This window comes from Microchirus variegatus, assembly GCF_963457635.1.
Source record: "Microchirus variegatus genome assembly, chromosome: 17".
NCBI classification, from domain to species: domain Eukaryota; kingdom Metazoa; phylum Chordata; class Actinopteri; order Pleuronectiformes; family Soleidae; genus Microchirus; species Microchirus variegatus.
In genome coordinates, this window is record NC_139818.1 from 20,184,637 (window position 1) to 20,196,577 (window position 11,941).

The following is an 11,941-nucleotide window of genomic DNA, read 5'->3' on the forward strand; positions in this document are numbered from 1 at the left end:
CTCCCAAGGCAGCATCCCCTGGAAAGAAATCACCAAAGTCCGAGTCGCCTGTTTCCAAGACTCCTGCAAAAAGAGGAAGATCTCCTTCAATCAAAATTGAAACTCCTAAGGAAAATGCTTCCACTGTTGTAACACCGGGTAAAACCCCCACAGTGCAAGGGCGTTTCTCCGTGTCGCACATCAGCACTCCATCTCCAGTAGCTGAAGATGTCGTCTCTGACCAGATGCCGTCAGTCACCGTGACCCATAAGATTCCTCTGAAGAGGAAGAGCATGAAGAGCACCGCGAAGAAGACCCCATCTCTTGCTAAGAGTGCTGTAAAAGTATTGCGGAGGAGTGGCATTTCACGGGCATCACTGAAGTGTACGTAGATTTATAATTTTAATGTATTTCACATTATACGGCACGTATGCAAAAAGTGTTACTTTAACCATTCGTGTAACATAGACGCAGTAAGTTCAGTAACTTCCAATTAATAATCAAGTTGATCTCTTTCTATCTCCCATTTCTTCTTTCAGTCAAAAATTCCTGGGCGAACATTGTGAAATTTGGACAAGTTAAGGCTCAAGTTGCCGCCCCAGCTAAGAAACCGGTCGTCCAAAAAACTACTAAGAAGGCTGTGCCCAAAATGCAGGTAAAGTAGGCCGTTGTATTTCAAGACTAATTAAAAAAAACATGCTTGCGTGATTGCTGCAGTGACTGCAATTAATATTTTTCTTCATTTTTCCAGACACCTGCAAGAAAACTCCATGGCCATGTCAGCACTGGGCACGCCAACTCACCTTTGACCATTGTTGTGGGCAAAGCTCACAAACAAAGGCTTTTGCAAGAGACTGGTGCTGCACCAAAAGTGGTCGTCAACACCGTGCTCTCAAAAAAGAACATGAAAATGGATGAGGACTTGACTGGTAATTAAACTTTTCTGGTCCAGCAATTGCACTGACCTGTGGATCTTATGTATTTATTGTTTCTTGACATGTTCTTCTTGTACCTGGTTGTTTCAGGTCTTTCTGAAATGTTTAAAACGCCTGTTAATGAAAGGAAGAGGAAATCTGTAATCGATAGCAGTGTCACCAAGACACCAGTGGGAGCTGTTGGCACGTCGGTCGTCGAACCATCGGTTCTCAACACACCCGAGGAGCCAGGTACAGTGTGTGATGAAGTCGTCATTTCACAAATGCATATTATATTATCATAAACCTGGAATACTATGTGGTGCAGGTTATATTAGTTCTTTGGAACCTATGGAACATAGGGTTTTTTTCTCTAGGTTTAACTGTCACTAGTTGCCACATGTTAATGAAATTCTATTTATTTTACAGGAGAAATGTTGGTGTCACCTCTGGTAACATCTACAGTGAAAAGCAGAGGATACAACAGTGAAGCAGTGCAACGCCTCCTAAACGTAGATGGAGAATCGAGCTTTGTTAGTGAGATCTCTGATTCGGAGACCCAGGCTGAACCCAGTGAACAGCAGAGCGCAGAAGTGAAGCCGACCACTGTAACCACTCCAAAACAGAAGCCAGAACAACTGCCGTGTCTCACTGGAGTGAAGAGGATCATGAAGACACCAAGACAGAAGGCCGAGCCTGTTGAAGACCTCAGAGGAAAGATTTTGAAAACTCCCAAACAGAAGCTTGAAATACAAGAGTGCTTCAGCGGCGTAAAGAGAATTTTCAGCACTCCACAGCAGGAGACTGAAGCTGTTGAAGACCTTCAAGGAAAACTTGCCAACACTCCCGAAGCTTTAGAGGCTGCTGATGCGAGCCTACTTGTATCTGAGACAGAAAACGCAATGAATCTAGATGTGGAGAGCCACCCAGTGGTGTGTCTTACAGATGTCGAGACGGTAATTGAGACACCCGAGGAGGAAAGTGCTCCAGTGGAAGATACGGTTACTGCGCAGAGGCTCGCGAAAACGCCAAAACAGAAAGCTGAACCTGTTGAGGACAACTTTGGTATCAAGAGACTCATGAAGTCACCCAGGCCGAGGGGTAATGCTCCAGTGGAGGACTTTGACGGACTTCAAGAGCTCATGGAGGAACCATTACCTGATCTCTCAGGACAACAGGAAGTGAAAGAGGTAATAATGGAACCACTCAACCTTTTCATTATTTATTGGAATGATAAATGTGGTGTTTAAGAAAATAAATTCACTGTTTCTGTTATTTTCAGCTGACCGAAGAAGAAATGGCTCCAGTGTGTGATGCAGCCATGGTAAAAGGTAAGTTTTGTTAATTATTTTAAAAGTCAAAATTATATTTTTGTTGGCAACAGTGCAATGATTGTTCTACTCTCTTCTATATTATATAGAACTGGACTTAGCCCATGAGGAGCCTCAAGATGATGCACCAGAAGCGACTGACGATACTGCTCATGTCGGCGTGGTAGAAGGTAAACCAGTAAATCTTTTTGCCGTTTCTTATTCATGTTTTTAACTTACTTGGAAGATGTAAAACTAAATCTGAAACATGGAATGAAAATTAGACAATTAAGTAAGTAATTTGTGGCCTGGAAGTGGAAATGTATGTGTGGGCAAAGGGCATGTCCTGCAAATATGAACTCGATGTTTTCGTTTTTATTTTAGAAGCTGACGAAGCTGTGCCGAGTGGAGATGATGGTCAATCATCAAATGCCATGCAAACCGTCTCTGACACGGCTACTGATGATGGTATGCCTGAGGAACCACCCAAAGTGGATGCAGCAGTTGAAAATGTAACTGCCAATCAACCAGAAGTGGAGATCCCAACTGGTGAAGTCACAGAGATGGAGGCAACAGTGGAGTTTGAAGTAGTAGAGAATAAACAAGAGGCAGCTGAAGAGCCTACAGACCTAGAGAATAAACAAGAGGCAGCTGAAGAGCCTGCAGACCTAGTTGCCTCTGCCCCAGTCAGAGGAAGAAGAGGAAAGAAAACTGAGGCCACCACAGCACAACCCACAGTTAGACAGACAAGAAACAGAAATACAAAGACCACCGACGGAAAGAATGCTGATGTCACAGTGGAAGAAAGTGCCCCTCAGCCTTCTAAAGTTGCAGTTAAGCCGAAAAGGGGAAGAAATGCCAAAAAAGTTGCTGATGATCAAGCTGAAATGGTGCCAGAGGCTGCTCCTGAAACAGAAGTGGTGCCAGAAGCTGAGAGCAAACCGATATCCACGGTAGATGTCAACCTCACTGTAAATGATGGTGCAGCACCTGAGGAAGAAAAGGCTGTCTCAAAGCCCAAGAGAGGAAGAAAAACTAAACAACCTGAAGCTACTCAGTCTGTGCCAGAAAAGCAAGATGAACCATGTGCTCACAGTGACGGTGTTTCCCAAGCTGACATTGATAAAGGTATGTATTGTATAATCATTTGAATGCCCCATTTTAGAAAACATTACAAGGAGAGCTTGAGTTGGCTGTCTAGTGTTGATTAATCTTACTGCCCTTTTCACATTCTGATGTCCTATTTAATGCACTGTGCTCTATGATTTTTGCAGTTGCACCTGAAGCCTGCACTGACGTGCTGGAGGTTGTGCCCACAACAACTGATGAGAACAAACCATCAGCAGATGTCCAGGAGACTGTTCCCCAGGCACCTGTAACTGAGAGCTTACCTGAAGTGGACACTGAAGCAAATGCAGCCGTCGTCCAGAAAAAATCTCTTCGTGGCCGCAAAGCAAAATTGCCGGAACCCAAACTGGAGGAAACGGACCATTCAGAAGAGCCTGTTGTCACTGCTCCAGTAAGAGGGAGACGAGGGAAGAAAACTGAAGCAATTGCACCACCTGCTGCCCGACAGACGAGAACCAGAAATGCAAAATCCCAAGAAAACACCGGTGATGATGAGCCTGAAATTGCCCCAGAGATGTGTGTGGAACCACCACCGATGACTGAGACGTCCCCTGAAGAGGTTCTGGCAAATAACAATCGGAAGGAAAGTGTATCCACTGCCGAGGAAGCTGCTGTGAAGCCCACGCGAGGGAGGAAAGCTAAACAAACACCCGTTGAGACATCTCAAGCAGAGATGGAGAAGACTGAAGACGTGACTGATGAGCAGATGATGGCAGATCCTCCACAGCCCATTCCCATTGCTGTAAAGCCCAGTAGAGGAAGAAAGGCAAAACAAGATGTAGTTACAGAAGTGACAGCTGTTCCCGACGAGACCAAGCAGGTGTCTCAGCTCCCAGCCAGGGCTAAGAGGGGAAGAAATGCCAAACTGGAAGAAGAGAAAAAAGATATCGAGACCTCTAATGCACAAGAGCCAGTTAAAAAATCAAGAAAAACCAGGAAAGTGGAACAAGACGATGTGGAATCAAAGGAAGAAGACATTCAAACTGTTGAAATGGTTGTCCCTCTAGAGGCTGAAGCTTCATCCGTTCCTGAACCACAGGAGGTGACTGAACAGGTCTCCGTCACGGCAAAACCCAAGAGAGGAAGAAATGCCAAGCAATGCACTGAGAGTGAAGCCACTGAGGACCAAGAGGTGCCTGCTGTCAAGGCCACAGAGAAACCTAAACGAGGCAGGAGAGGAAAAGAAACTGCTGATGTGGATGTGGCTACTGTTGATGCACCAGAGGGGGAGTCTGACAATCTGCCAGAGGCTCAAGAGAAAAACGCTGAGCCAGATGCTCCCGTCATTAAGACTACTCGGGGAAGAGGGGTGAAAACATCTGTGAAGAGTCAGGATTCACAGGTCGTTCCAGCTAAGAGAGCGCGCAGAGGTGCCGCTGCTCCTCCTCCTCTTGAGGAAGTCGACGCAGAGCCCACTGTCCAGGATTCATCAGCTCCAGCATCAGTCGAACCCGTTAAGAAGGGAAGACGGGCGGCATCAGGGAAACCCACATCAAAGGAAACGCAAGTGAGCAGTGACCAGGCATGTCTTTCTGAAGATTTAAACGGTAAGGCTGAAGAAGAAGAAGAAGACACCAAAATCACCAAAAGATCTGTGCGGTGGAAACCACAATTGGAAGTCGTTCCGATTCCGAAAGTAACGCCGGTGAAGTCCGCTCGAGGCAGGAAGTCAAAACTTGTTGACCAAGTTGAAGCTGAAAGCAAAATCGATGCCGACATGGCTAAAGAGAAGAATCTCTCGGACGAAGTTGTCGAAGCTCAGCCCATCAAGAGAGCCAGGCGGGGGGCAAAGGTCGCTGATGAGTTGGAGTCCTCGAGCACGGTGGAACCTCAGAAAGGTGCTGAAGCCGAGACGCAGCTGAAAACCCGAAGAGGAAGATCGGCAAAGAAATAACTTGTGTATATATTTAATCTTAATCGCAAGGACTTTCTTTTTTTATGTTCCATATTTTAAATTTGATGGCATTTAGAGAGTAGTTTTATAGACCTATAATTGAAGCACTCATGTCTTTTTTCCTCTCCTTTGCTTCAAGACTGCAGGGAATCTTATCTTAACCATGGTTTTATGGCAAGTTGTATGTTGGTAATTTGTTGCCATGAGCACCCGTTGGGGAAAATATGGCTATTAAATTTTTTGTACGCTAGACAAACTGGTGTGTTTTTAATGTCTCCATCGTCTCTTCAATGTATTGAGTGGTTTGAAATGTTATTGTTGGCAAATACACGTTAACTGATATTTTCATTTACACATTTTGTGAGTTGTGGGGTGAAAGCATTAAATAAACTACATGGAATTTGCTCAAATATTGTTTGTACTCTTACATTTTAAAGTTAAATAAGATAAATAAATGTGTAATCTGTATTGTAGATTAAATAGATGACTAATTAAAGTGACATATTTACATTTAAACCATAGCAGTAATGTCATTTGCCTCGGGATCCATTTTCCGTTTGGAAAAATGTACATAGGAACTGAAATGCAACAGTGAAACAACCCGGATCCTTTTAGGAGACGGACTGTGAGCAAACGTCTGGTTGACGCTGGAGGGAGATTTGAGAGGCGCGTGCGGTGCACTCAAACTTCGCTGAGGATATTTCTTGTTTTATTTTCCTCCGTTAAAGTTATATTGTTTATCTATCGGCATCATGGAATCGAACAGTGACGTTAAAACAACACCGAAGGGCTTTCGCTGTACACTGTGCAATGTCAACTTACCGAACCGTAAGTAACATTAAGCTAACGGAGCTACACGCGGGTCTATCCATGTGATGAACTAACGTGCTAGAAATACAAATGTTTCCCTGACACATTAGTGCAAATTCCACACGCAATGTCTTTATTTTTTATTTTTTTTTATAACGATTTATCATGAAATGTGTGTTATTTTCATGCCCTACAGAACCTAGTCTGGAGCAGCACGTGAAAGGACGCAAACACCAGACACTGAGCACTGTGCGCCACTCGAGGAAGACGCAGGAAGAGCACAGTGTGTTCGTCAGTGGCATCAAGCCTGAAGTCTCTCAGACCGAGTTGGCAGAGTACTTCGAGAAGTTTGGCGCAGTCACAGATGTCATCATGGACAAAGACAAGGTCAGGCAGCAATGAGATACAATTACTTGGGTTGCACTATACAGGGTATCCGCGGGGTCTTAAAAAGTCTTAAAATCCAATAATTTGAATTTAAGGCCTTAAAATGTCTTACATTCTCCTAAAATCACACAAAAGGTCTTAAAAACGATTTTGAAAGGTCTTAAAAAATCTGCATAAAACATGCATAAACTTCAGTCACGCTTTGGAAATGTTTCTATTTTTGAGGATGCGATAACATAACTACAACACGGAACTGAAGTAGGCCGCCTGTGCTGCCCGGTCAGAATTTAGCGAGCACCACTAACTAATGTGCTAAGTTCAACAATTTGTTGCTCCAGTTTTCCTTCATGTTTTTTGTACTTTTTTTTTGCCAGTTTGGATTTGAAATGGGTCTTAAATTGTATTCATTATGGTCTTTAAAAAGTCTTAAATTTAACTTGTTGAAACCTGCAGAGACCCTGACTATAGCAGGGAAACGTGCATTATTTTTCTTTACAGTAATTTTTCTCATTTATCTGCCCATAAATTAGTTTGGTGTTGCCGTATGAAATAATAAAATGTATAAGTAAACTCTACGTTCATCACAGCCTAGTCTATCTTTTGTGACGTATATTGTGCGCGATGATACCGTTTTTGTTACAGATCCCGTCTTTACAGTCTGTTTTTCACAACAGGAATCACTGTTGGCCAGCCTGCGGAAATAGTAGTGATTAAAACCCTCGGTGTATTCTGACTGTGACGCGTCACTCTGCACTCACAGGGTCTGTACGCCATCGTGCAGTTCAGCGAGACGGAGAGCCTCGAGGCCACCCTCTCCTGTGTCGAGCACCAGATGAAGGGCCTGAAACTGCGCGTCAAACCGAGAGAGAAGAAAGAATTCAAGCTGATTCCCAAGAAGAGCGACTCGAGTCAAGTCCTCGACCGTCTCAAACCTCAACTGTGTCAGCTGGTGTCTGTAAGTATCGTACTATGAGCTTATTACAAACTGCACTTTCATTCTGCATGCGTACTGAACAAAATGTGATGATAACCATATATTGTGTTGGTTATATAAGGGTTATTTATAGCACATATGCATGTATGATATAAGTGTGACTTGATGTCCTTCCTTCTCCTTCAGGTCGACGCACAGATGCAGTTTGTTGTCGAGCGATTTCAGCTCGGAGAAAATGAAAAGAAGACCAGAGGCTTGCTGGTTCAGCTGCTGCAAGAGGTTTTCGTCGAGTTTTTTCCAGGTGACCTTATTAAACACACATGCACAGTCATTTTCTCAAGTATTTGTTTATAATTATCATTATGTAATAGTTTGGTTTTCTCACTGTTTTTTATTATGCATGTCTGTATGGGTGGCAGACAGCCAGATTGTCCCTTTTGGGTCATCTGTCAACACTTTTGGCGTCCACTCCTGCGACTTGGACCTTTTCCTGGACCTGGACAAAACCAAGATCTTCCAGGCTCATGCCAAGTTCACCACAGAACCGGTCTGATATTTTTAATAAACCCAGACCATTTATAAGCATGTATTGGATAGTATGCATTGAATTTGACTCATTTTTCCTCTTGTCTCAGGAAGGGGAAGGCATGTCAGATGACGGCCGCTCCGAGGACTCCATCCTGTCTGACATTGACTTGTCCACGGCTTCCCCGGCTGAGGTCCTGGACCTTGTGGCTATGATCCTGAAGCGCTGTGTCCCCAGCGTGCACAAAGTAAACACCGTCAGCAGCGCTCGCCTCCCTGTGGTCAAGTTCCATTACCGTGAGCTCAACCTGCAGGGGGACATCACTTTAAACAACAGGTCAGTCGCTGATTTCCGTAGCACTCACGGTCGTATATTTGATCTTATATGTTCAGCAGAATAACTGTGGTTTTCTTAAATCTGTATCCGTCACCAGGCTGGCTGTAAGGAACACCCGTTTCCTGCAGCTGTGTTCGGGGATTGAGGACAGACTGAGACCTCTGGTGTACACCATCCGTTACTGGGCCAAGCAGAAACAGCTGGCAGGTAAAAAAAAAACAACTTGCACCACAGCGAGACATTTCATTGTTTGCTCAACAGATGTCACTAGAACATCGGTGTTTCCTCGCTGGCTTTTACTGCCAGGGTTTTTAGTTCTTGTGATGAAACAAATGCAGTAGCTATTCCTTTGTGTTGTAATGTTACAGACCTGATGTAAAAATCAAACCACGATGATGTTCTTCACTGAAGAGCATTCTCTGATTACTTTGGCTTTTGTTCCCTTTGATGAATTGTGTCATCGCAGCTTTTAACGAGGCACTTGTGCAGGATGATTGGTATTAATCAGAGAATCATTAAGATAGCTTTGAGTAGCCATGTTCAACTGCAGTGACCTTCAACTCAAAGGCTCAGTTTACTCAGGCTACAGAAGACACATGCACGTGTGTACAGAGAAATGACTTTGAAACCATATATTTTAATAATTATGCATAGGTTTATTGCGGATAAGTAAAACACTAACTGTCGATATACACCACTGTAACAACAAACAAACCCGTTCCTTTATTGTTCGCTTCTCATTTTGGCATTAACGATGTCTTTTTGGTTGCAAGAAAATTAAATCTAATCTAATTAAAAACTGTCGTCGGGCTCTGTGACGTGTAGGTAATCCCAGCGGTGCCGGTCCTCTTCTCAACAACTACGCCCTGACGCTGTTGGTCGTCTTCTACCTGCAGAACTGTGAGCCTCCTGTTCTCTCCACAGTGGACCAACTCAAAGACATGGCCTGTAAGTGCTCCACTCATCTGCTCATCTCTCTTTACTTAACGCCTGAACACTTTTTAATTTGTGATTTTTTTTTTATTATTACGATTGCTCTTTGATCTGCAATCTAATCTTTTAAGGTCAACCTTCATTTCGATATTTGCTTTATAAATATTAAGAATAAGATGGTTCATGACCCAATGACACCATCTACTTCATCTATCTTCTCTGTGAGACATTTCCAACATGGATATATTGCTTTATTAATCAATAAATTGAAGCAGCAGTAGATTTGCATTGTTTCGAAGTTTTTATTATTTACCGGTAGTTGGATTTGTTCAAATGAAATGTTGGCTAAACTGTGTGAATTTCGCTGTAGGTTTTTTGTTTTGCCGAGTGATTACATAATGCAAGTATTTCCATGTATTTTTCTTTTTTTTTTGTCATATCTTCAATGTCTTGTTTGTTATCGTTGTTGCAGGTGAAGAGGAAGCATGTGTGATCGAGGGCTGGAACTGCACCTTCCCCACTCAGCCTATCGCTGTGCCGCCCAGCAAAAATACACAGAGCCTCAGTAAGTGACAGTCATTCAGAACAAATATGTGTCAGAAAGTTACTTTGAATTTGAAATAAAGCGTAAATGTGGCTGGCAATAACTCCATAATGATAGTGATACAACTTTTCTTCACTGTCAATATGAAAACACTTCATTATATCACGATATAATGCTTATGCTATGAATGTTTTGCCTCAGATTTGTGAAAGTGTTTGTTGTTGTTATTTAACGCCACCATTAACTATTTTCTTCAACGTTCTTTCTGGAGAATAAGTCAGTCTTGATCTGTCTGACATTTTATCGCAATCATTTTCAATTTTGGCCATATTTCCCACCGCTTAAACTTAATCAAATGTGTGTTTTCTCTTTTCAAGGCGCTCTGCTTTCTGGCTTCTTCTCCTTCTATGCTAAGTTTGATTTTGCTGGCAGCGTCATATCTGTGAGGGAAGGGCGTACGCTCCCCATCACTGATTTCCTGAGCCAGAATAAAGACGAGGAGGCCATGCAGGAGGAGCAACCCAGCAGCAACCATCACCGCAGTCCCAAACTGGGGCCCTTAAATCTCCTGGACCCCTTCGAACTCTCCCACAACGTAGCGGGAAACCTGAACGATCGCGTGCAGCGCTGCTTCCAGAAGGAGTGCCAGGAGGCTGAGAAGTATTGCCGCAGCCTGCAGTACCAGCGCAAATCCTCCAAAGGGAAGTCGTGGGGCCTGGTGCGCATATTCACCCCCCATGGGGAAGTCCCTCATACCAAAGTGGAGAAGCTGACCATCAGCATTCCCTTCAAATCAGCGCTTCTCCCTGAAGGTCTGCGTAATCAGCTGCACGCGGCGGGAGACGGTTTCCGGCTGCTCTGGTTTCAGAAGGTTTGCGCTGCTGTGGAAAGTGTTCTCAAAAATGTTCTCAGGTGTCACGTCGCTCCTCCCACAAACGTCAGCACGGGCGAGGATTGGGCCGCGAAAGCCGCAGAGGAAATGGAGACGACCTCGTCCTCCCTGAGCACGTCATTGAACGACAGCTACGACAGCGTCGAGTCCGACGCGGGCGCGGCTGCGGTCGGCCACAAGAGGCCGCTGTCTCCTGGCGCTGACGCTTCTGCGTCGCCTCAAGGCAAAAAGCAACGACTGACGAGAAGAGGCAAACCTCAGCTCCCAGCCTGGACCTGCGCGCAGAGGCACATGGTGTGGGCTGGAAGAAGGAAAGTGAGAAGAGAACTGATCAAAGACGCGGACGCGAGGCCGGAGGGCAGCTGTGTGCAGGTGGAGTCCCGGGTCACGGCTCACATCATTGAAAAAGAGCCGGAGCTCAAGGAGCCGCTGGAGTTCAAGGTGGAGCCGCAGATGGTGGGCGAGACGGAGAGCACGAAGGCGGTGCTCCACCTAGAGCCAACCAGTGACAATGCAGGTCTTTTTAATGACTTCTTTCATTTCCTGGATGCCTTTTTACCCAAGATGGCCGAGACGTTACTACAGAACGAAACGGGTGTCGTTTAAAGGGGCAACTGTTTGTCACAAGTTGGACTGAGACTTTTTTTTGTTTGTTTTTGAGTAGATATGACTGCTGCTTTAATGAACCTTTGAGAGTGGAACACAAAAAAAAAGGCACATGTGACTAAACAAGTCAACCGTGATACTGTAAGATTGTGTGTTTTGGGCTTCATTGGAATTTTAAGTTTGTAGTTTATTGTATATATTATTATCCTTGTTTAACATAATGAGCCTACTATTTATGTTTGAGATGTGACTTGTTTTTGGGATTTTTCTGTTTACACTAGTGCTTCTTAACCCTTTCACAACCACAGAGATCACAGGCGACACTTTGCCGCATGTGTATTTCAAATTACCGTAACTCCTTGCTACTTCGTGCAATTTCAATCTTTCGAACTGCCCCTGAAAGCTGTGAAAAAACTATTATTTACCAGATTTGGATTTATTTACACAGAATATACCTCTAAAGTTTTGCTAAACTCCAAGAAACCGCACCAAACGCCGCCTACAGCTGCTGCTCATTTCCTCCCTCTCCCTACGCGGCACTCAGCCACTACCGTAATGCATGTAATAGCACCAGAAAGCCCCGTTTCACATCTTTCAGGGGCAGTTTGAAAGATTAAAATTGCACGAAGTAGCGAGGAGTTACGGTAATTTGCAATACACATGCGGTGTCACCGGTGATCCTCGTGGTCGTAAAAGGGTTAATAATGGAACTCTGAAGGGAAACTGCAGTGGCATATATATATATATA

At 44.2% G+C, this 11,941-nt stretch overlaps 1 protein-coding gene across 1 annotated transcript; it reads left to right on the forward strand.

Annotated features, from left to right (window-relative positions):
- Nucleotides 1-5,938: 5,938 nt before the first annotated feature.
- Nucleotides 5,939-11,193, forward strand: tut1 (terminal uridylyl transferase 1, U6 snRNA-specific; the record flags this gene model as incomplete). Its single annotated transcript, XM_083903353.1, has 10 exons — nt 5,939-6,053; nt 6,232-6,422; nt 7,183-7,377; nt 7,543-7,657; nt 7,776-7,903; nt 7,992-8,218; nt 8,316-8,425; nt 9,044-9,166; nt 9,624-9,716; nt 10,073-11,193. Exons 1-10 carry the CDS (start codon nt 5,978-5,980, stop codon nt 11,191-11,193), a joined length of 2,379 nt encoding a protein of 792 aa, XP_083759479.1. The 5' UTR covers nt 5,939-5,977.
- Nucleotides 11,194-11,941: the final 748 nt, after the last annotated feature.